The sequence below is a fragment of the Humulus lupulus genome, chromosome 9 (assembly GCF_963169125.1).
Source record: "Humulus lupulus chromosome 9, drHumLupu1.1, whole genome shotgun sequence".
Classification (NCBI taxonomy): Eukaryota; Viridiplantae; Streptophyta; class Magnoliopsida; order Rosales; family Cannabaceae; genus Humulus; species Humulus lupulus.
The window spans coordinates 2,282,316-2,305,334 of record NC_084801.1 but is presented as its reverse complement, the minus strand read 5'-3'; the positions used below and the strand labels follow the sequence as shown (position 1 = coordinate 2,305,334).

General features: G+C 37.5%; 1 protein-coding gene across 1 annotated transcript; it reads right to left on the bottom strand.

The window, feature by feature from the left end:
* Nucleotides 1–16,687: 16,687 nt before the first annotated feature.
* LOC133801488 (probable leucine-rich repeat receptor-like serine/threonine-protein kinase At3g14840) lies at nucleotides 16,688–22,682 on the bottom strand. The gene is made up of 24 exons (XM_062239708.1): nucleotides 22,534–22,682; nucleotides 22,238–22,379; nucleotides 22,084–22,155; nucleotides 21,932–22,000; nucleotides 21,764–21,835; nucleotides 21,609–21,680; nucleotides 21,417–21,488; nucleotides 21,265–21,333; nucleotides 21,115–21,186; nucleotides 20,962–21,036; nucleotides 20,799–20,870; nucleotides 20,650–20,715; nucleotides 20,427–20,495; nucleotides 20,167–20,232; nucleotides 19,556–19,594; nucleotides 19,421–19,455; nucleotides 18,957–19,336; nucleotides 18,686–18,884; nucleotides 18,444–18,578; nucleotides 18,200–18,318; nucleotides 17,905–18,115; nucleotides 17,576–17,813; nucleotides 17,323–17,473; nucleotides 16,688–17,225 (listed from the first exon to the last, which is right to left on the bottom strand). Exons 1-24 carry the CDS (start codon nucleotides 22,655–22,657, stop codon nucleotides 16,878–16,880), a joined length of 2,967 nt encoding a protein of 988 aa, XP_062095692.1. The 5' UTR covers nucleotides 22,658–22,682; the 3' UTR covers nucleotides 16,688–16,877.
* Between the last annotated feature and the right edge of the window lie 337 nt (nucleotides 22,683–23,019).

Genomic DNA, 23,019 nt, shown 5'->3' with positions numbered 1-23,019 from the left:
AAATACCCCTCCCATTATATCAAAAATTCACAAAACCTTCTCTTCCACTCTCCTCCCTCTCTCTCTCTAATTCTCACGAAATCTCCATAAAACCTACAGTTTTGTATAATTTTCTTGTCAAAATCATTGTTAGTTATCTCCATTGTTTCTGTGAAGTCGTTAATATCAAAGGCAACATCTATTTTGAGAGTTTTTGGAGGAGAAAAACCATGGGTAATGAGATTTTACATTTTGTGTTGGGTATTATTTGTTTACATTTTTTTTGGCTATTTTGAACAGATCTGAGCCTATATTGGTGTATTTTTCGGGATTTTTTGAGAGATTCCGCGATCCGTGTTTTTCTGGGTTTTCTGCAAATTTTTTGCTCGATAGAAGCTCGATAACGGTTCGATGGTATGTAGAAGAAGGTCTTTGTAAGAGCTCGATGTAGCTCGATGTTAGCTCGATAATAGCTCGATAGGTTCGGTTTAGTGCTCGATGGAAACTCGATAAGGGTTCGATAAGGGTTCGAATGGATCTATAATATTTGAGCTCAATAGTAGCTCGATATGAGCTCGATAGGGTTCGATTGAGGGTTTGGTTGTGTTTTATGGTCGGTTTTGAGAAATGATAGCTCGATGCTAACTCGATAATAGCTCGATAGGGGTTCGATGGAGGGTTTGGTTAGGTTTATGTTCTGTTTTGAGAAATGGTAGCTCGATGATAACTCGATAATAGCTCGATAGGGGTTCGATGGAGGGTTTGGTTAGGTTTGTGTTCTGTTTTGAGAAATGGTAGCTCGATTCCAACTCGATAATAGCTCGATAATGTTATTTTTTATTGCATTTCTGGAAAAATGACAGTTTTCCTGACAATGTTAATGTTTTTTTTTCCAACACAGGCTCTATTGTCTACGTTTTTGTATCCTACAATGGTGTTTGGGAATTACAAGGGAATAAGTGGATTTTCAAGGACCCTCAATGCACGGTGATACCGATGGAGGATACTGTAACGTACTTGCAACTTCTTGACATATTGCACAAGGAACTTAAAGTTGATAAACAGATGTATGAGTTGAAATTGGAGGTTCCTTACACTTGCGGCGACCAACCGTTTACACCCGTTCATGTTGAAAGTGATCTTGGTGTCCGTGCATTCATAGGAGTAACATCTAAAGAAAGGTTGGCCTTGTGTGTCACTCCTGTTAAAAAGATTGTCATTGCAGACCCATATTCCACTCCCGGACCTGAGGGAGCAGCCAGTACTTTAGGATTTCCTATTGGTGACCTGAGGGACAACCAGTATGAGTACAACCCCTATGTGAATGACGATCCGGTAGCCGAACACAATGAGGAATTAGGAGACAATTCGGTGGATGATGATCTATTAGCTGAACATTTGCAAGTAGAAGAAGCACAAGAACAACCAATACGTCATATTGCACGGACGAACCCACCAAGTCAAGGACGCCGAACACCTGGCACCAGCTCTAGTCATCATGGTGGAACAGAATATAACTATACAGGGAACATTTCAATATGTTCAACAGAAGATCACAGAAAATGGAGTGCTCCCATGTTTACAAAAGAAGATATCATAGCTTGTAGTCGTTCTGAATCACCCTCATCCGGTATAGCGTTGGGGGAATTACATCTTGGGAAGACATTTGAGAACAAGATGGAATTGAAAACCAAAGCGGCTCTCTTTGCAATGAAGAATAATTTTGAGTTTATGGTTAAGAAGTCTGGTACTGATGTGTTGTATATCACCTGCAAGGATCCTGATTGTGGTTGGAGAATAAGAGGGAAAAAAGTAGCGCGATCAGAGATGTTTGAGATCATTGTTTATAATAGTGTACATACTTGCTCACTAGAATTGCGACAAAAAGACCACCGTCAAGCAGCACCTTCTGTCATTGGGCACCTTATCAAGAACAAATATGCTACTGATGGCACTAGCTATCCACCAAACAGCATAAAGGAGGATATGAAGAATAATTTTGGGATCGATATGAGTTATATTAAGGCTTGGAGATGCAAAGAGAAGGCACTCGGTTATGTTAGGGGGACACCTGAAGAATCGTACTCCAAGTTACCTTCTTACCTGTACATGCTGCAGCAAAAGAATCCAGGTACAATTACTGATTTTGTCACAGATGACGGTCGCTTTCTTTACTGTTTCTTCTCACTCGGAGTTTGTAGAAGGGGATTTACATCATGTCGTCCTGTTATATGTGTGGACGGCACTTTCTTAAAGTCAAGGTACGGTGGCCACATGTTGTGTGCTGTCGCATTGGATGCGAATAACCACATTTATCCAATTGCATTCGCGATTGTTGACAGTGAGAATCATGCTTCTTGGAAGTATTTCATGATGAAATTGAAGGAAGCCATTGGAGTTGTTGATAATCTGTCTTTTGTTTCAGACAGGCATGCTAGCATTATTCATGCTCTTGAGTTGGTCTTCCCTGATGCCTACCACGGCGCATGCTACCATCACATAAGTATGAATGTAATCGCTAAGTTCAAGACCGATCACTGTCACAAGGAGATGTATAATGCGGCATATGCATTTCGGAAGTCAAAATTTCACAGGTTCTTCAATAATATAAAGCAAATGGATCCTGCCATAGCTCAATATCTCGAGGGTATTGGCTTCGATAAGTGGACTCGTGTATACTTTCCTGGGAATCGATACAATGTAATGACAAGCAACTACGCTGAAAGTTTCAACAACAAAACCAGAGACGCAAGAACCTTCCCAGTCACTACTTTTGTGGAATTCATTCGTTTCACAATTCAGTCATGGTTTGCCGCGCGTCGTGAGGAGGTAGAGAAGTGCACATTGAAATTAGCAACAACATATGAGAAAGATGTCTCAGGCATTGCGGATGATGCAAGGTACTTGAAAGTCCATCCTCTTGGACAGTTTGAATTTCATGTGGTAGACCCAGAAGGTGATGGTGAGGTGAATTTGATGACCAAATCATGCTCTTGTGGTCAGTTTCAAATAATGGGTTACCCTTGTGTTCATGGTGTGGCTGCGGCCATGTTGCGCAATGTCAACATTTACTCACTGTGTTCACCATATTACACTACTGAGATGTGGAGGGAGTCTTACAAAGAAACAATTTACCCAACTGGCAATGAGGATGATTGGGAAGTTCCCGAGAACATAGAGAAAATGCAAGTTGGGGTTCCCGTTGAAAAACAACCAATTGGTCGACCGAAGAAGAATAAGGTGGGAAGAAGGAAGACAAACCGCACTCCATCGAATGGAGAAATCATTCCCAGTCATCGCAAGTGTAGCATGTGTGGTGGTCTTGGCCACAACAGGGCTACATGCAAAGCTAGGCTTTAAACTTTTTTTTCCCATTTGAACTTGTTGTATTAATAAACTCTTTTTATTTGATTTTTCTGAAAAGTTATGTTTATGGCAAAGCTAGGCTTTAAACTCTTTTTTCCCATTTGAACTTGTTGTATTAATAAACTCTTTTTATGAAGGTAACAAATTTTGATAATTCAATAACAGTTCGATATAGCTTGATATTAGCTCGATAACAGCCCATGAAAATTATAAAAAAATGTGAACAACAAACTGTACATGTAAAGACCCTGTATATATACAATCATCAAGGTAACAAATTTTGATACCACAAGTCTGTGGTCCACTTGTTCCTGAACACCTCCATATTTTCATCGCAGATAGCTTCTAATGGAAGACCGACCATTAGATGCTCAATATACTTGATAGCATACACACCACAATCCCCACTGTAAAAAAAAAAAATATATTAAGTGCACATTACTATAAATTTAGTTAGAAACAAAATTAGTATGAAGATGATGTTTGTTACCTTCTCTTTGATTGAGGGAGCTCGTGTTTCTGTTTGCGACGCAATGTGAACTGATGCGGCCTATTTCCTGCTGATGGAATCTTCAACATCAAGCTATCAGTAAACAGTTTACTCTGCATTAACAGAGAAGGTAGCATAAAGCACCATGGACTCATAATATCCTCAAGCTTTGCGTCACTAATCACCGAGTTGTCTGAATCGTAAACAGTCAGAGTCCAACTAGAAATGGAAGCCTCAATGGCAAACCAATGTTGTTGTCCATAGTTCTGGCACCAATATACATCCTCAACTCCTCCCCAAGATGCCAGAAACTGCTGCTCGATGCCGGTCAACATGGACATAATGTCAGCATCCCAATAATACTTTGTTTTGTCGGCTGTTTTCTTGAACTGATCATATCGGGCAGGTATCACTTGTGAGAAATAACTGTTCATCACAACTGCATTCTGTCGATATATATTGGGAAAATAATTGCGACGCATACGAAGCATATGTTCTGCCGCATCAATATGCTGCAAAAGAGAGTACGATAAAAAAATTAGCAAAAACCATCATAAAATGCTGATGTCGAGCTCCATCGAGCTCACATCGAACTCATATCGAGCTCATATCGAGCTCACATCGAGCCAGTATGAAACAGTAAAAAAACAAACTACTTTAACATCCCTATCGAACTACCATCGAACTACTATCGAGCTCACATCGAGCCAGTATGAAACAGTAAAAAACAACCTACTTTACATCCCTATCGAACTACTATCGAACTACCATCGAACTACTATCGAGCTCACATCGAGTCAGTAAAAATAACCTACTTTAACATCCCTATCGAACTACCTATCGAGCTCACATCGAGCCATCATGAAATAGTAAAGACAACCTATTTTAACATCCCTATCGAACTCCCTATCGAGCTCACATCGAGCCACTTTGTTAAGGGAATTTTCACTATCGAACTCATATCGAACTCACATCGAGCTTTTAACATCCCTATCGAACTACTATCGAACTAATATCGAGCTCACATCGAGCCACTCTAAAACAGTAAAAAAAACAATCTATTTTAACATCCCTATCGAACTACCTATCGAGCTCCATCGAGCTCACATCGAGCCACTCTGAAACAGTAAAGAACAACCCCTATTTTAACATCCATGTCGAACTACTATCGAACTCCTATCGAGCTCACATCGAGTCAGTAAAAATAAAACATGTAAAATTGAAAACAGTCCATAATTAGGTATAAATTGGTTACCCCATCATTGAGCCACGACTGGGGTGTCTTCAACGTCAGAAACCATGCTGGACCGTGACTCCCAGTCTTTACATCCCGCGGGGTCTTGTTGGGCATGTCTCCAAGAAGCCACTTGCACATTGTCCTATACTGTTTGGGATCTGGCTTCTTGAGAGGGTCCAGCACATGTGTAGCCTCGTCTGCTGGTGCAGCTGCAGCAGTGCGAGGTCTTTTCCTCGTGGGATCCGTATAGTCCTCAAACCAATCTGGCTTGCGTCTTTGGCGTCTAGCCCTCTGAAACTGAACCCCAGCAACATCCTCAGGGTTGACAATAACGACTCCCGGAGTCTCAGCATCTGGTGTCACAATGATGGTAGGGGGCGTCGTTGGATCATCAACATAGTCTAGCGGAATATCCAATGACTCTGACTCTGAATCTTCATTGGACCCCCTCGGTTTCTCCTTAACAAATGTCAGGATCTGACTGAGTACGTCCAAGATCACTGACTGGTTCTTCAAGAGGGTCTCCTGTCAACCCTCGACTCTGTCCAACCGCTCAATCAAGTCGGCCAGCTCAGGGGCTGAGGCTGAGGCTGGTGGTGGGGTTGGTGTTGGGGCTGACACTGAGGCTGGGGCTGATGTTGGGGCACAGGTTGATGCTGGGGCTGAGGCTGGGGCTGATGTTGGGGCACAGGTTGAGGCTGGGGCTGAGGCTGGGGGAATAGGAGGGGTGGGACCTGCAACCTCCTCCCCCGGGGCAGCATCAACAAATATCTTGGCTGCCTCGGCAGCCTGAGAAACTTTCTCTGCCATTTTCTCAAAAGTCGCATCCTCCTCCTCATCAGTCTCCGAGGGATCCTGGCCAAGCCCAGGATAAAGGGGAAGATCTCCCTCAGTCAAAGACAAGTAATAGTCTTTTTCTGCTGGCCGAGGCTTCAACATCGGAAGAACAATTAACTGCAAACAACATAAAACATTTGGTTAACTCAAATAATGATAAAAGATAAGCATATAGATAAAAAAAAACAACATAACTTACATTCTTCTTCAATAATATCGGTGCGATGACGGACTTGGTGAAATCCTTGTTCCTCCGATGCGACCAGCTAAGCATCCTCGGGAACATGTTTCTCGAGCTCACAACAAGCTCCACCGCAAGCTGTTGGATAGCCTCATATGCCCAGTACTGTAAGGCGGGGGCATAACCATACATACTGTATTTGGACTCTTGCTGCACCTTGGCATCCTTCTTGGCATCATAGTTGGCCTTTTGCTTCATCATGTCCTTCTTACAAGAATGCAATAGCCTCCTATAAGAGTACTTCCCCCATGGATAGCTGAAGAAGTACTCTACATTCTCAACAATTTTTAGAATATCTCGCCAAATGTGCAGTTTGCCCTCAATGGCATTCAGAACCCCCTCAACAAACAGACATAGACCAAGCTTGTACACATCTTCCACAACCGTACAAGTCTTGAAAGCATGGTCCACCTGTGACAGCTTTACTTTCTCAGCATCGTTGAAATACTCCTTTATCAACCGATCGCTGAGATTACGCCCTTCCAACTCTTCTGGTGACGGGAAGGCACTGAAATCCAACCCCGTCACCAGGGCAAACTCTCCCATGCCGAATCTACAAGACTTCGACCCCAAGAAAAAATGCACCTCATCTTCGTTGTTGCTGGCGATTTTCCTCAGCAACAGTTGATGCACCAAGACTTCGGAGAAATTAAACTCCGAAGCCAAAAAGAATTGCTTAAAAGGGGATTCCTTAGCCCTTTCAAGCAGCCCGAGCTCCAAAAACCTGGTCTTGATGTGATTTAAAGTACTACTACCCCGATATGTCACTCGACCAGGAAAGTGATCACTGAACGGAACAAGCAACTTAGGCATCTGTAACAACACATGAAAAAAAATTTGTAAGAAAACAAAATAAAAAAAATTTCAAAAAAAACACTGAAATAAGTTGTCATCGAGCTCTATCGAGCTATCATCGAGCTGCAACATACCCTATCGAGCACTATCGAAAAACTATCGAGTTCCATCGAGAAATATCAACAACCTAAATTTATCGAGCCTATCGAGCCAGCATCGAGCCTATCGAGCTAAGAAAAATCTGTCTGTCTAGATAAATAACCATCGAGCTACAGTCTAGTCTCATATCGAACCATTATCGAACCTATCGAGCTAGGAAAAATCTGTCTGTCTAGATAAATAACCATCGAGCTACAGTCTAGTCTCATATCGAACCATTATCGAACCTATCGAGCCCTTGTAATATAATACAACATATCCTACCGAGCTCTTATCGAGCTCCTATTGAGCTCATGTCGAGCTCCATGTCGAGCTCATATCGAGCCATAATCGATCCATCATCGAACTGTTCAAACTACCTTATCGAGCCTACTATCGAACCATAATCGAACCTATCGAGCCACTGGTTCAAACCCAGAAAAAATTTCCCACAAAATCGGACAACCCATTCCACAAATCACAGATTCAACAACGATATAAAGCAAATATGGACTTGGGTTCAAGATTTTACCTTAGTTTTTTTAACTTTGAAGGAAATATGCTCCGTGGGTCTCGGGTTTGACAGAAAAATGGGAGTTTGCAGTGGGCTCGAGATCGCCGGAGAAATGGGAGAAGGTGGGGGCTCGACGGAGAAGGTGGGAGCTCGACGGAGATGCGGGCTCGACGGCTCGACGGAGATGGCGGCTCGACGGAGGTGGGGGTTCGATGGTTTTTGGGGGATTTTTGTGAGACTGAAAGAGAGAGAAACCGAGACTGAGAGAGAGAAGGCTGAGATTGAATGGGAAGGGTATTTTCGGTAGGAGGGAAAAGCTTAGCATTAATTTGAAAATATTATTAATGTTGGGATTTTTTGGTAATATTAGGTATTATTAGAGATAAAAAGTGAAATTTCCCTACTCAAATTTAGGGGTTAACTTCAATATAAGAGAATATACTATTAATTCAGGTTACCATAAGGCCTTTTTTGCCAATTGTTATTTTCTTAAATTTCTTTAAAAAAAAAAATGGTGGTCCAAGCTTGGCATTTTAAAAATTCCTTTCAAAATATGAAAGAAAGAAAGAAAAGGAAAGATGAGGGAGGGGTATTTTAGGAAGCCCATACAAAAATAAACATATGTTTGTAATTTTTTAAGTAAGGGGTATTTTTTTGTTGTGGGGGGTTTACATTATGCATACAATATGGAGTTTCTCTTTGACATAATATGACTTGAAAGATATTGAAAATTAATTAAATGCTCTGTTAATTTATAGATAAGAAAAAATTAGGGCACACTTTTCCTCAAATTTTATATCTATTACTTTCATGTTATATTTGGTAGAGATAAATATTTATGGGAATATAGAGTATTTGTTTTGTTGAAAAACAATGTACATATAAGAGAAAAATTGACCCCACACTAATGTGTAGCTCCCAACACTACAACAAAATATTTTTTTTGTGTTAGTCAAACGTGTCAGTCAATGTCGTTGACTAATGTTGTTGACTGAGATTTACCATTTGTGACAGCTAGAAAGTGACACTGATTAATGGTTATTTCCGTCAATTATAACATTGATGCTGTTGAGCGGGTTCATTTGCATCAGTGGCCAGGTGACGCTATTTAGAGGGAATGTTAGCGTCAATAACCCACTTTTGCTAACAGAAGGTTTGCGTCAGTTCCCAACTGATGCAAATGTTTAAGAAATTAATGTGTGTTATAATAATGATAATTTACTCATTTGGTACCCTATGTTTTTGCAAAGTATCATTTTTGTATCCTTTGTTTTCAATAATGCTCATATGGTACCCTGTATTTTAAAATTATACATATTTGATACCTTAGACTCAGATTTGATAGATAAAATTTTGTCAATATGATCAAACTGTCATCAGTTATATGTAATTAAGTAATTAAATTTAAATTTAGAATTTACATAATTGACAGTAGTTTAATTAAATTGGTAAAATTTTATTAATTAAATCTGAGTTTAGGGTGCCAAATATGTACAATTTTAAAATACATGGTACTATATGAGCATTATTGAAAATAGAGGGTACCAAAATGATACTTTGCAAAAACACAGAGTACCAAATGGTTACCTGCCCTATAATAATTTATATAAAATTTTAAGTTATAATTTAAGTTTCATATTTATATTCTATTTTCCTCCCTCAAAACAACATCATGAGACAAATATATATTTTTTCATTCACCTCTATAGTTTTTATATATCATTATTTTTCTATCAATAATTTTTATGTATCATTATTTTCCATTCAAATATTAAAATTAGCTCTTTGAATTTCCCGCTCTTTTTTCAGCTTGAGCTGGAGCCATGGCAGGAAGACCGAGATTGAAGAAGAAATCGCCTGGGAAGAAGAAGAAGGGGCCATCTTCTACGGATCCAGTCCTCAAAGTCAAATCTATGGCAAGCATCCTAGGAGTGGAGGCATTGGTGGTTGAGGGAGAAGAGATTTCTGAGCGAAATCGACTGGAAGATGAAGTTGGATTGCAGAAATCGTCTACTCAATCTATGGATGAAGTGGTGATGGAGCAAGTTGATGGGACTAATCCGATTTCACAATTGATGAGTGATATAGATATGAATCCGGATGGAGAGGTTCGGCGATCCTTGGTGAAACAAACTCTTACTAATTGGCTGGGGGTCCTAAAAGGCGACTTGGGGAAGAACGACCAGTCAGGTACATCCAAAGCTTATTTCGCTCCTCATATTGAGACTAACTGTGTTAAAATAGAAGCGGAAGACATTGAAGATGAGATTCAATACTGGCAATCCACATTGGTTTGCTATGTTCTGGGAGCAAACCCTCCGTTTTCAGTAATGGAAGGTTTTTTTCGCAGAATCTGGAGAGATAAGGGACTTGACAAACTAGCTCTATTAGCTCCAGGGGTGTTCATTGTCAGATTTACATCGATGGAGCAGAGGGATGGAATAGTGAATGGGGGATATCAGTTTTTTGATCGGAAACCGCTCATCATGAAAAGCTGGGACCCTCACTCAAAGTTTACTAAAGAAACAGTTATGTCGATTCTGATTTGGGCGCAATTAAGTAATCTAGAGTTGAAGTATTGGGGTGAGAGGTCCATGGCTAAGATTGTTAGCTCATTTGGGAAAATGGTTAAACAAGACAGAGCAACTCAGGCTAGAGAAAAGTTACAATATGCCAGAGTCTTAGTTGAAGTGAACCTCACAAAAGATTTACCAGACCAAATCCAGTTTGAAGATGAAAATGGGGAATTTGTATATGTTGGAGTGCAGTATGACTGGAAACCGGATCTATGTTTGCATTGCAAAGGCATAGGAAAGAAGTTTGTAAGAAGAGGCCGAATATAGGAGAGTCATCAAAAGTTTGACAAGAGAAGAAAACTAGTCCTTCTATTCAGCCTTCTGCGACCACACCAGATACGAATATGCAGCAGGAACTAGTCAAGAAGAATGGAGTGGGGTCTGTATCTATTATTGGGAAAACAGGGAATGGGAATAAGGCTAAGGAGGTACTAGAGAAGAACTCTTTTCAGGTTCTAGGTCAGTACACAGATGCTGAAGTTACAGTGGGAGAAACACTGCAAGGAATGAGGGTCAATATGAGTGGAGGGGGAGAACCTCCATTCATCAATGGATAGGCTATTTGGTTGGAATGTTAGGGGGCTTAACAATACCAATAAACAAAGGGAGGTCATGAAAATGATCTCTAACAAAAGAATTGGTTTTGTTAGCCTTCTAGAAACAAGGGTAAAGGCTCCTAACATGGGAACTTTATACCTTAATATGTTTAGGGGCTGGTGCTTTACTACTAATTTAATGCAGCATCCTAATGGGAGAATAGTGGTTGCTTGGAATCCTTTGAGCTTTGATGTGGATATTAGAGGGAGTTCGAGTCAGTGGATGCATTTTGCAGTTAAGGCTAAAACTGGAATGCAAGTTGTTATTACAGTGGTTTATGCTGTGAATGATAAAATAGGTAGGGAGAAACTTTGGGAGGATTTGGAAAACATGTCTAATAGTGTTTCTGATCCTTGGATAGTGATGGGTGACTTCAATGCAGTGTTATCACCAGAAGACCGATTCCCTTATCATGGTAATGGTTCTGAACTGTTGCCTTTTCAGCACTGTGTTGAGCATTGCAAATTATCAGATATGAAATTTTCTGGCACGTTTTATACTTGGAACAATAAACAAGGGGGCAAAGATAGGGTTTATGCTAAACTTGACCGAGTTTTGGTCAATGAGAAGTGGATAGGGAAGTTTCAGAATGCTGAGGTTCTCTTTTTTCCTGAGGGTACTATGGACCATAGTCCTTTTATGGTCAATTTTAGTTCTCTGCCTGAGAATAAAAAACCATTCAGATATTTCAACTTTTGGAGCAATTTAGAGGGTTTTCTTAGGACAGTTGATGAGTCTTGGAGAAAGGATGTGCAGGGGACTCCAATGTATATGCTGGTTACCAAGATGAAAAGGCTGAGATTTGATTTGAAAAAGCTTAATAGAGAAGGGAAAGGAGATGTGTTTATGCAAGATACAATGACACATAAGTTGATGATTGATGTTCAAGATAAGCTGCAATGTGATCCGGGTAATATTCAGCTGATAGATGAGGAGATTGCTAGAAGGAAATAGTATCAGTGGGCTCATAACAATTTGGTTCAGTTTCTTAAGCAAAAGGTAAAGGAAGATTGGCTGAAACTTGGTGATGAGAATACTAAGGTTTTCCATAACAGTATTCGGAATAGGCATATGCAGAATGCCATTTATTCGATTTGGGATATGAAGGGGAGGTGGCATGATACTCATGAAGAGGTTCACAATGCTTTTTATGCCTATTATGAAGATTTACTTGGTACAGCAATGAGTCACAGAAAGAGAGTATTAGTTTCAATAGTTCAAACAGGTCCCTTGATTTCGAACCAGCAGGTTGTTTTCTTGTTAAAAGATTATACAGTAGAGGATGTTAAGGCTGCTCTTTTCTCGATTCCTGATGAGAAGGCCCCTGGTCCTGATGGGTACAATAGTGGTTTTTTTAAACAAACTTGGAACATCACAGGTGATGAGCTTTCCCATGCTGTGCTTTCTTTCCTGCATACTGGGAAAATTCTAAAAGAAATTAATACCACTAATATTTCCCTTATTCCCAAATCTAGTTGCCCAATGAATGTTAGTGAGTATAGACCAATTGCTTGCTGCAATGTGGTCTACAAGATAGCTACCAAATTGATCTGTTCTAGACTTAGAGAGGTGCTTCCTACCATTATTTCTGAGAACCAGAGTGGTTTTATTAAAGGGAGAAATATAGCTCATAACATCATGCTTTGTCAAGATCTTGTAAGGGGGTATGGAAGGAGGAACTCTAGAGCAGCATGCCTTTTCAAAATAGACCTGCAGAAAGCTTATGACACTCTAGATTGGCAGTTTTTACAAGAAATGTTGTTTGCTTTAAATTTCCCAGATCAGTTTGTCAAGTTGGTAATGAATTGTGTGACTACAGCCAGGTTCTCTCTTATGCTTAATGGGGTTCCATCGAGACTCATCATTGCTAGAAGAGGAGTTAGGCAAGGGGACCCGTTATCCCCGTTGTTGTTTGTGATTGGGATGGAGTATTTGTCTAGAATTTTAGCTAAAGTTGCTGAGCACCCTGATTTTCAGTACCATCCTAGATGTGGCAGCTTAAAATTGACTCATTTATGTTTTGCTGATGACTTATTGTTGTTTAGCAAGGGAGATTTCAAAGCTGCTTATTTGATTCTGAGAGGTCTCCAGCTTTTTTCGGATTCTTCTGGTCTAAAGGCTAACACAGCAAAATCGGGCATTTATGGAGTGGGGCTTACAGAGGACTGTTGGCAGAGACTTTCTGAAGCTTCTGGTTTCCAGAGAAGTAAAATGCCATTCAAATATCTAGGGATGACCATTAGCAACAAAAGACTCTCCAAGGCTGATTGTGAGATTTTGGTGGACAAATTGGTGAGACGAATTCGTATTTGGAATTCCAGAAATCTGTCTTATGCTGGGAGATGCATCCTATTTAATTCGGTGTTATTGACAATCAATATTTACTGGTCTCAATTGATTGTCTTGCCTAGCTCAGTGGTTAGTAATATAAACCAAATTTGCCGAGCTTACTTATGGAGGAAAGGTGATAATGCAGAGGGTCAAGGGCGTGTCTCCTGGTTAGATATTTGCAAGCCTAAACAGAAAGGAGGACTGGGGTTTAAGAATATTGGAATTTGGAATACGTGTGCCATAGGAAAGCATATTTGGGCCATTGCCAAAAAGGAGGACAATCTGTGGGTGAAGTGGATTCATGCTATTTATCTTAAGCAGGATGATTGGTGGGACTATGTAGCTCCCACTTCTAGCAGTTGGTACTGGAAGCAGCTGGTGAGGATTAAGAATGAGCTCAAGGTTATATTTTTGCAGGGAGGTTCCAGTTGGACTAGGTTCAGCATTGCTCAAATGTATAAGCTGATGCAGTCTAATACAGAGGCAAGATGGAAGTATGTAGCGATCTGGGACAGGAATGGATACCCTAAGCATAAGTTTATTGCTTGGTTGGTGCTCAAACAGAGGATGCCGACTAAAGATAGATTGTATAGGTTTGGAATCTCTCAAGACATGCTGTGTCTCATTTGTGGCTGTTATCCTGAGAGTCATCATCATCTGTTTTTTGAATGTCAATTCAGTAAAAATTGTCTGAGGCCTATTCTGTCGTGGTTAGGGATAGGTTCAAATAATTTTGATCTCTTTGGGTTGATGAATTGGATTCGTAGATGTAGACACTCTGCTTGCAGAAGGAGTGTTTACAGAAGCTCTATTTGTGCTTGCATTTACTTCATATGGAGAGCTAGGAATGCAGCTCTTTGGAAGCTTCAGGTGCCTATGGTTAGGAATATTATTCAGAATATTAAATACCAAATTGGTTATAGAGTTTCTTGGTGTACGGCCAAAAATATCGGAAAGGAAGATTTAAGATGGGTTAGTTCTCTTCAATGTAATTAAGTTGTTTGTTGTTAATGGTGGCGGTTGTAATTGATTGGTGATTGTATTTGTTGTGCATAATACAAAGATAGCTGATTTACCAAAAAAAAAAATATATATTAAAATTAGCTATAAAATGTCAACAACTTTAGAAACTATGTATATTGTCAAATATACGGCTTGGCAAATACACATTGACGTTGAAACATACCCTAAATGTTAGCCTAATAAATTATGATATCAAATGTGAACAATAATTTAACCTAAAATGATAATATGCCAATATTAATAAGTCACATCGATACCCTTTACGTACACATTCAAATGAGTATTACTAATGTGTATGGGCCCACTCACTTTTTATTCAACCTAATGTTATTAGTGTAGATTAATATTGGATATTATATATCTTAATTTAAAATTAAAATTTGTGAAATCCAACATTAAATTATATCAATAGCATTATACTACGTCTTAATAAACCAAATTACAATACTATATTCAAATTAGATATTTATGTTATTTCTTTCCCCTTGAAAATAAGATAAAAAAAATTCAAGTTGAACCCCATTGTATAGCGTCTTCGTTCAATTATTACACCTGCTTGGTCTAAGATAATTAATATAAATATGCAATTCTTCTCTTTATACATTATTTATAAATATATATTTATATGAATATTTAATGGTCACAAGTATGTAGTATGTACATGCATGCATGACCCAGAAACTCTTGACATCTACCAAACACTCTATTGACCAAATCTTCATATTTATTGTAATTAATTATTCGGTCAATATTGGAAAAATGAGCACAAATAAGTGCATGTCTTAATATCCTACATAATAACACAAAATCAAATACATAGCGTGGATGTCATATACTTTTTAAAAAGTTTATAGCATACATGTTTGTAAATCTTCTTGTGGTAGGTTTGACAAACTCATTACACATACATCAAAGTTCAATTTAGTATTATTTTCCGAGGGCAACTCTCTCATATCGGTCGCAAATTTAATGTAAATGCGGATATTACATTTAAACCATACAAAGCATTTTTTAATTTCAAAACGTGGTTTGGGTGTTTGTGATTTTGAAAGCCGGGGGTTGTAAGACATAAACTTCTTCTAAAATGTATCCATTTAAGAATGCACTTTTAACATCCATTTGATACAAGACAAAGTTCTTGTGGCATGCAAAAGTTAATAACATTCTAATGGATTTTAATCTTGCTACGGGGGCAAAGGTTTCCTCACATAGTCCTTGGGCCACTAATCTAGCATTGTTACGCACAATAATCTCATGCTCATCTAGCTTATTTCTAAATGCCCATTTGGTTCCAATAACCGATTGATGTGACGGTTTTGGAACTAACTCCCAGACATCATTTCTTTCAAATTGATTAAGTTTTTCTTACATAGCCAATAGGCAAAACTCATTATGCTCGACTTCTTTAAAGTTTTTAGGTTCAATTTGATAAATAAAAGCCGTATTATTACATATATTCCTACGGGAGGCTCTAGTTGTGACACCTTGAGAAAGATCACCTAGAATTAAGTCTTTAGGATGAGCATTTTGGTATTTCCACCTAGAATTAAGGTTAGAATTCATACATTTCACTACAACAATTTTCACTTTTAATGACTCTCTATAATGACTTACACCAATGGTGTAAGTCATTAAAAGTATTCAGGGATATTTAAAGTCTAATGGTGTAAGTCATTAAAAGTTATTGTTGATGACTACCAAGGTAAGTCATTAAAAGTGGTGGGAGACGTTAATTGAAAAATATGAATATAAAATTATTTATTTATAAAATATCAGACTTGTAAGAGCATCTGACGTCTCCCCTGGGAAGACGTGCCTGACATCTAACGTCTCCCCTGGAGAGACGTGCCACATGGGATGTTTTGGAAGTTTGCCACATGGGAGACGTGCAAATTTGCTTTCATTTACCTTTTCCATAGATGTTTCCTCTTTTGAGGATTGAGAGGGTGCTTTGGAAGTTTCTCCAAGATTGAGCTTTCGAACCTCATCTTCCAAACCTACAACATCATCATCTACATTTTCTTTCATTCTAGGCAAGTTAGTCTCATCAAATGCAACATGTATTGATTCTTCTGCCACATTAGTTCTTTTATTATAAACACGATATGCTTTGCTAGTGAGAGAATAACCGATAAAAATAGCAATATTAAATTTTGCATCAAAGTTATATTTGGTATTCAAAATAAAACATTTGCACCCAAAAACTCTAAAATAACTAAAGTTTGGTTTTCTACCTCTCCAAAATTCATAGGGAGTTTTATTCATTTGAGGTCTAATAAAAAATCTATGTAAAATACAACAAGAGGTGTTGATGGCCTCGGCCCAAAAGTATTTTCATTTAACATTGACCTAGCCATTTTTTGAATAATCCTATTCTTTCTTTCTACAACACCATTTTGTTGAGGAGTTCTAGGAGCCAAAAAATTATGATTAAAAATATGTGCCGTACTCAATGACTATCATCCATAAAATTCAATAGCAGAAACTTTGTTAGGCGTACCAAATATTCTTGTTACAAAATATTTATTTCAATAATAAAGGACTCATTCTAAACATGAATGACTTAGGGACAACACTTATCGCCATATTAATTAAGGAAATGAATAATACAATCATACAAGGATATAAGTTTCTTTTATTGTTTGCTACGAATTCTAGTGCACAATTGAACTTACGACCTGAATATATATAGACATATAACTATATGGAAAAACACTAAAAAAGAAGAGACCTGTTCACTAAAAATAAAGAGATCATGCAGAGCAAGAATCAATGCACATTGATGATGAGTTAGACGACTGAGCAAGAAGGCTATGAGATTTACTAGAGGCTTGTTGTGAAATCTGATCAAGCTTGTCTCGCAACCCGGTGAACCTGAATGGATCATCAAGAATACTTGAATCCATGACTAGTTCAGGGATGGTAGTTCGGCCTTCAAGCATGGTCACTACAGATGACATGGTGGGGCGAAGTGAAGGTGATGGATTTGTGCACAATAGAGCTACCTTGATCATTCTTTTTGCCTCTTCTTTTTTGAATTTTGACTCCAACTTTGGATCCACCAGCTCCATTATATCTCCCTTTTGTTGTAAGAAAATAGCCTTCAACAAGCATATAAATAAGATTGCATCATTACCAAAATGCAGTAGAAAAAAAACAACAAAGTTAAGAAATTGATTATATGAAGTTGTGTGTTACCCAATCTAGAAGGCAAACAAAGTTTTCATCTGGACGATATCTCATGTTGCTTTTCCCAGCCACAATTTCCATAGCCAGAACTCCAAAACTATATACATCTGCTTTATCAGTTAAGTAACCCCATAATGCATACTCTGGGGCCATATATCCTCTGCAATAACAACAATCAATCATTAAAAAGTTTAGTTAAATATACATGTTAAATGGTTTCAGTAGTAACTATTAGTTGGAATAAATGATTAGTATAACTCACATAGTTCCAGCAACTCTGGTGCTAATGTGGGTATTTTCCTCTTCATTTAGTTTGGCCAAACCAAAGTCAGATATTTTTGGGGTAAGGTCCCTATCTAGTAGTATATTTGTGGATTTGATGTCCCTATGTACAATTTTTATTGTTGACTCCTCGTGTAGGAAAGCAAGACCTCTTGCAATGCCTATACATATTCTCTGTCTTGTATTCCAGTCTAATTTCAGCTGACCTCCTTCAGGACCTTTCATATATAATCAATGAATTTATCATAACTTAGCAGTGTAGTTTGTAGCCATAGAAAAGGAAACATAAATAGAATATAATAAGCTTACCAAATAGAGAATTGGCAAGGCTATTGTTCTCCATATATTCATAAACTAGCAACAGTTGCTTTCCTTCAATACAACAACCAAACAATTTGACAAGATTTGGGTGTTGTAAAGCAGAAATCATGCCTATTTCGTTTATGAATTCTCGATTCCCTTGCTTTGATTGAGAAGAAAGTTGCTTAACTGCAATAATTGTGCCATCTAACAGCACACCCTGTAATAAAAAAACATGACATGTATTTCATTCTACCATCAACTTCAAATGTCAATGCTTCATGTAAAATCAACTTTAAGAAACCTTGTAGACTGATCCGAATCCACCTTCTCCGATTTTATTTGCAGCATCGAAGTTGTTAGTGGCAACTTTAATTTGTTTAAAGGTAAAGAAACCAGTTTGTAGATCTAATCCTCTCAGAACTGTTTCATTGAACATTATCAAGAAAGGTAAAGCAACTAGTGTGGCAATGAAATTAAAATAAAACTATTCTATTTTCTACCATTACAAAGTTTATGAAATTATATATATATTATTAATTATTTACCTTCATCCCTTGATTCCTTGCTTTCAAAATAGCACTTCCACCAAAGAATACATAAAGCTATGAAAAGAAGGCAAAGCGCGGAAACAAGTCCAATAATGATGAACTTTTTTGTTTTGTTCGTTGGGGGTTTGAAATCTACAAAATGTGATATAATAAGTAATAAAGACGAACAAAAAGAATATCAATTATACGTTAATTTCATCATATTTAAAAACATACACAATTGTGTGTTACTTAATTACCAGATTCTATTGAGATAGCTGATATTAAAGACCCATATTTTCCTAGCTTTGGAACATTCCTTGTCCCTTTCCCCGTCCATTGGAGGCGGATCTCCAATGTGTTATGACTCACAACAACTGCGTTAATTACTTTGATAAATTCCTTATCAACTCCTTTAGCTTCCTCTTTAATGTTGAAATCTGGCAACTCCTGTTTTCCCTATAATAACTTACTAAACTCAGTAAAACATAAGTTCACAAGCTGCATTAAGTAGCATAATGATTAAACTACCTGAACATAAACATCAAATACTCGTCTTCCAACACTCTCATAAGATCTGTTGTTTCCAAATACTATCTCTGCAAAGTGTAGTTTCACGGTGTAATTTCCATTTCTTAAGCAACGAGCAAAATAAGTTAGAGAAAGAGGTGAGATGCGTGCAGTTGTGTAGAGCTCAGAGTTCTTCATTCTTAATTCAGATACATTATTTACTATATATTCTGTCCCTGTATATTCTGAAACAATGAAATGACCGGTGTTGCTAAATCCCCAAGTGTTGGCTGAGTTATGGAATAAATTTGCAGGACCTACAAATTTCTCATCCCCTTCATACTTTATGCCTCCAATGGTAGTTTCTTTTCCACCACAATTTATATGCAATGAATAATAATCTACACATCAAAGATCAAACAATGTTGGTTAAAAATATACAAAAGAAATGGTTTTTAGTCAACACAATGAATGGTTTTTTTTACCTTTTGAACATGGAGCCAAGCACTTGCTGAGCGTTCTACATTAATCATATTCAAAGCAAGAATTAGTATAAGGTATAATCATAATCATAATCAAAACTATTGTTATTCTTGTTTCAATTGTTTGTTAAAGCTTACGAGCTGTTTTCATGACCAGATGTGCTCTGAAAGTGATTGCTGATCAAAACAAAAAAAAAAGTTAAGACACAAATATATTCAATTGTGAAATGCTTATGGTGCAGTAAGTCTTAGCGGAGTTTGGTATTCTTTGGTGTATGCCCTCTAACTGTTCTCAATTGTTTCTCACTAAGTTAAGGGGCGGCAAGCGAGTTTCACGTCTTTGGCAAACCACCGTGTTGGCAACTTTTTGGTCATTATGGCTGGAGAGAAATAAAAGACTGTTCGATGATATGTCTAATTCTGTTGAGACTATTTGGGATAAGATAAAATTTTGGGTGGCTACTTGGGTGTATAGAAACAAATTTTTTGAGGGGTTCCCTTTTCTGACCTTATTAGAGATTAGGGCAACTTCTGGATTTAATTTTTGTTGTTGGGGTTAGTGGTGGTTTTTTTTTTTTTGGCTGTTTTGTTGTTTCTTGTAACCACGGTTTTCCTCCGCCACAAGTGAGGGTTTTCATTTATTTGAGTTGAGGTCAGTCTTTGACCTCTGTCTCTTTTTCAAAAAAAAAAATGCTTATGGTGCAATGAATATGGAAATAAATGAAAGAAAGAAAGGAAGGAACTCTTACAAATTATCTTGACAAGTTGATGGTTCAGATATCTCCGAAAAGTTATTGTAAGATATATCTATGTTCCTGAACATAGTAAGAAACTTCATCATTAGCTAAATATTTTTAAGTGACTTTGTTTTTGTATTGGCAAAATTATCTTCTTTGTTACATCTTCTGTTAAAGAGTGAGCTTAGAGTTGGGGTTTGTAGGTCATCATTCTTCTTGGTAATTTTGGTTTGGTTTACACATTTTTGTAAAACATAGCATTGGTAACTTACATGGGTGCACCTTGGATTATGTTCATCCACGCTGGAATAGGCCCACTGAGTAAGTTACTTGTTAAATATCTATTCAATATGCAACACCATAGCATAAGAGAAGGAGTAGTTTAATTATAAAGAAAAGAGTAATAAAAAAAAAAAAAGGGCACCAATGAAGTATTTAAGATGTTGTAAGGTCCTTCCTTGATCGTTTCTGCCTACACATTTTTGAGTCACTTACATATAACGCAAAGGTAATTCTTGAAAATTTGGAAGTGGCCCTTCTAGTTTATTAAAGCTAAGATCCCTGCAAAATAAAGATCTTAGATGTCTGTCGCGTCATGGCATATAGGAATAGAAAATTTGACAAGAGAATAATCGAACAATTACAAGACAATTAGCCTTCCCAAATTAAGAATATATTGAGGGATATTTCCTCTTAAATTACAGCTCCTCATTGTCCTGCAATTTCAAACATGGTCCAATAATTTAAAAAATAATCAAATATTAGGTTGAGTTCCATCACAAAAGTTTATGTATATATGGAGCTTACAACATAGAAAGTTTTGTCATTTTACTCAAGTCGGGAAAATCTGACGAGTTCTCCCCATTTAAGTCAGTTATTCTTCTGCAAAGACTGCCTCATCACAAAGATTGCATAGATCTAAAGGAGACAGAGAAAAGTAGAGAATGAAAAAGAACTTACAATTGCGTTAAGTTTGCCAAGGTAGAAATACTAGGAGGAATTGGCCCACTGAAACCACTTGCTTCCATCTCTCTGTGGAGAGTAGCATGTAAAATCAATATAAATTGCTTATAAATTTTGAAAACCAACAAAGAGATCAGTAACTCTTACACATAATGAAGTTGTTTCCAATTGCCAAACTCAGGCATCCTTCCTGTGAAGTAGTTACTACTGATCCTACTGCAATGGAAAACATGAGTCACCAAGATTAACGTGACGATTGTTGAGCTATGAAGTAAGTTATAGTACACATTGTCACTTACAGCGTGGATAAGTTGGAGAGATTGGTGAGAGACAGAGGGAACTGTCCAGTGAGATTGTTTGCATTTAAATTCCTGCACCCACACCATGTCAGTTATATAAGACTAAATTAGTTAGTGTCATTTCTACTACTTTTTTACAAATATTCATGAAATGGTTAATTTCTTTGAAAAGATTAGGGACGGGATTCTCACAAATAATACAAGTTTATCAATTTCCCAAACTCAGAGGGAATAGTTTCAGAAAACAAGTTGCTCTCCATGCTCCTGAATTTGTGAGTTTATTATTATAATTAGCAAATCACAGGAGTTTAAAAGAGAGAAATTAAATGGGATAAGAAAGAGCATACAATATTAAGAGAGTGGTTATGTTTCCTAATTCAGCAGGGATTGGCCCTGATAAATTGTTCACACTAATATCCCTGCATGCCCACATTTGTTCAAACAATCAATTACTACTACAGGCCTTTTACAGCTTAATATATCTTGAATAATGGTAGGGATAAATGGAAACTTACAGCCGTTCCAACTTTGTTGAAGCCCATTCTGGCGGTATCGAACCACTGAGGAAGTTCTGGTTTAGATATCTGCAAGGGAGAAGAAAGACTGGTATTATATATAGAGAGTGTTGAAAAGTATTTGAAAGAACAAAGTATTTGTTTTTACATACACTGCCGTAAGGTAAGGTAGCTTCCATAGTGATGATGGAAGGTTGCCATCAAGATTCTGTCGTGAAAAATCACTGCACATATAACACATGTCAACAGAAATGGAGCAAGTCATGGTGATTATATATATGTAGCCGTGAGCTAGGAGGAGTTTACAGTCTTTGGATATGGCATTCATTATTAGCAGAGATGGAGCAATTGCACAAGACATCATTTCTGTATGTGCTATTACAAGGGTCATCGAAGTGCCCGTCGTCATACTTGTTCAGTTGCTTAGCTATTTCTTTAAAAGCTTCCACTGCATAATAATAATAATAATAATAATAATAATAATAATAATAATAATAAATTAACTAAAGAAGATGAACAAAACCAAAGTCTGCACGAGGTATATAATTTCATGTTCTCCAGATATTATTTCAAAATATATATAAGATGGAGAGATTTTTCACCTTCATCGTCGGGAGTTTGTGCACTAGATTGGGCATTGCATTTGAATGGTGTGAGTGCCAAGAAGAGCATTAATAGTAATAGAACAGTAACGCATTCTGATTGCAATGAAGCCATATTCATCATTCCCAACACAAACAGTGCCTTAAATGTTCATATATATATATATATATTTATATCATACAATACAGCATGCATGCTTACAGTACCATTTCACTAATTTATTGCTAATTAAGCCAATAAAAAGGTCCATGCGCTTTCATAGTCCACTCCGATGATTGACTCCAAAAAAGGAAAAAAAAAAGTTATTGTGAATGTGAAGTGTGAACACTCTTCATTAGTCTACCAAATACTTTCTGACGTGGAATAGTTTATTGAATGAGAGGGAAAGATCTTTAATCATTTGAATCCATTTATTGCAATTATAATTAATTAGAGGACCAAATAAATAATTTTAAATTCTTAAAATTAGTGGGATCCATTATAAT

Coding starts and splice junctions, on each gene's coding strand:
- LOC133801488 (XM_062239708.1), bottom strand. CDS start 22,657: ATGATGAATATGGCTTCATTGCAATCAGAATGCGTTACTGTTCTATTA. Junction 21,187..21,264: donor TGGAAACAACTTCATTATGT/GTAAGAGTTACT, acceptor TACTCTCCACAG/AGAGATGGAAGCAAGTGGTT. Junction 18,116..18,199: donor GATTCGGATCAGTCTACAAG/GTTTCTTAAAGT, acceptor TTTTTATTACAG/GGTGTGCTGTTAGATGGCAC.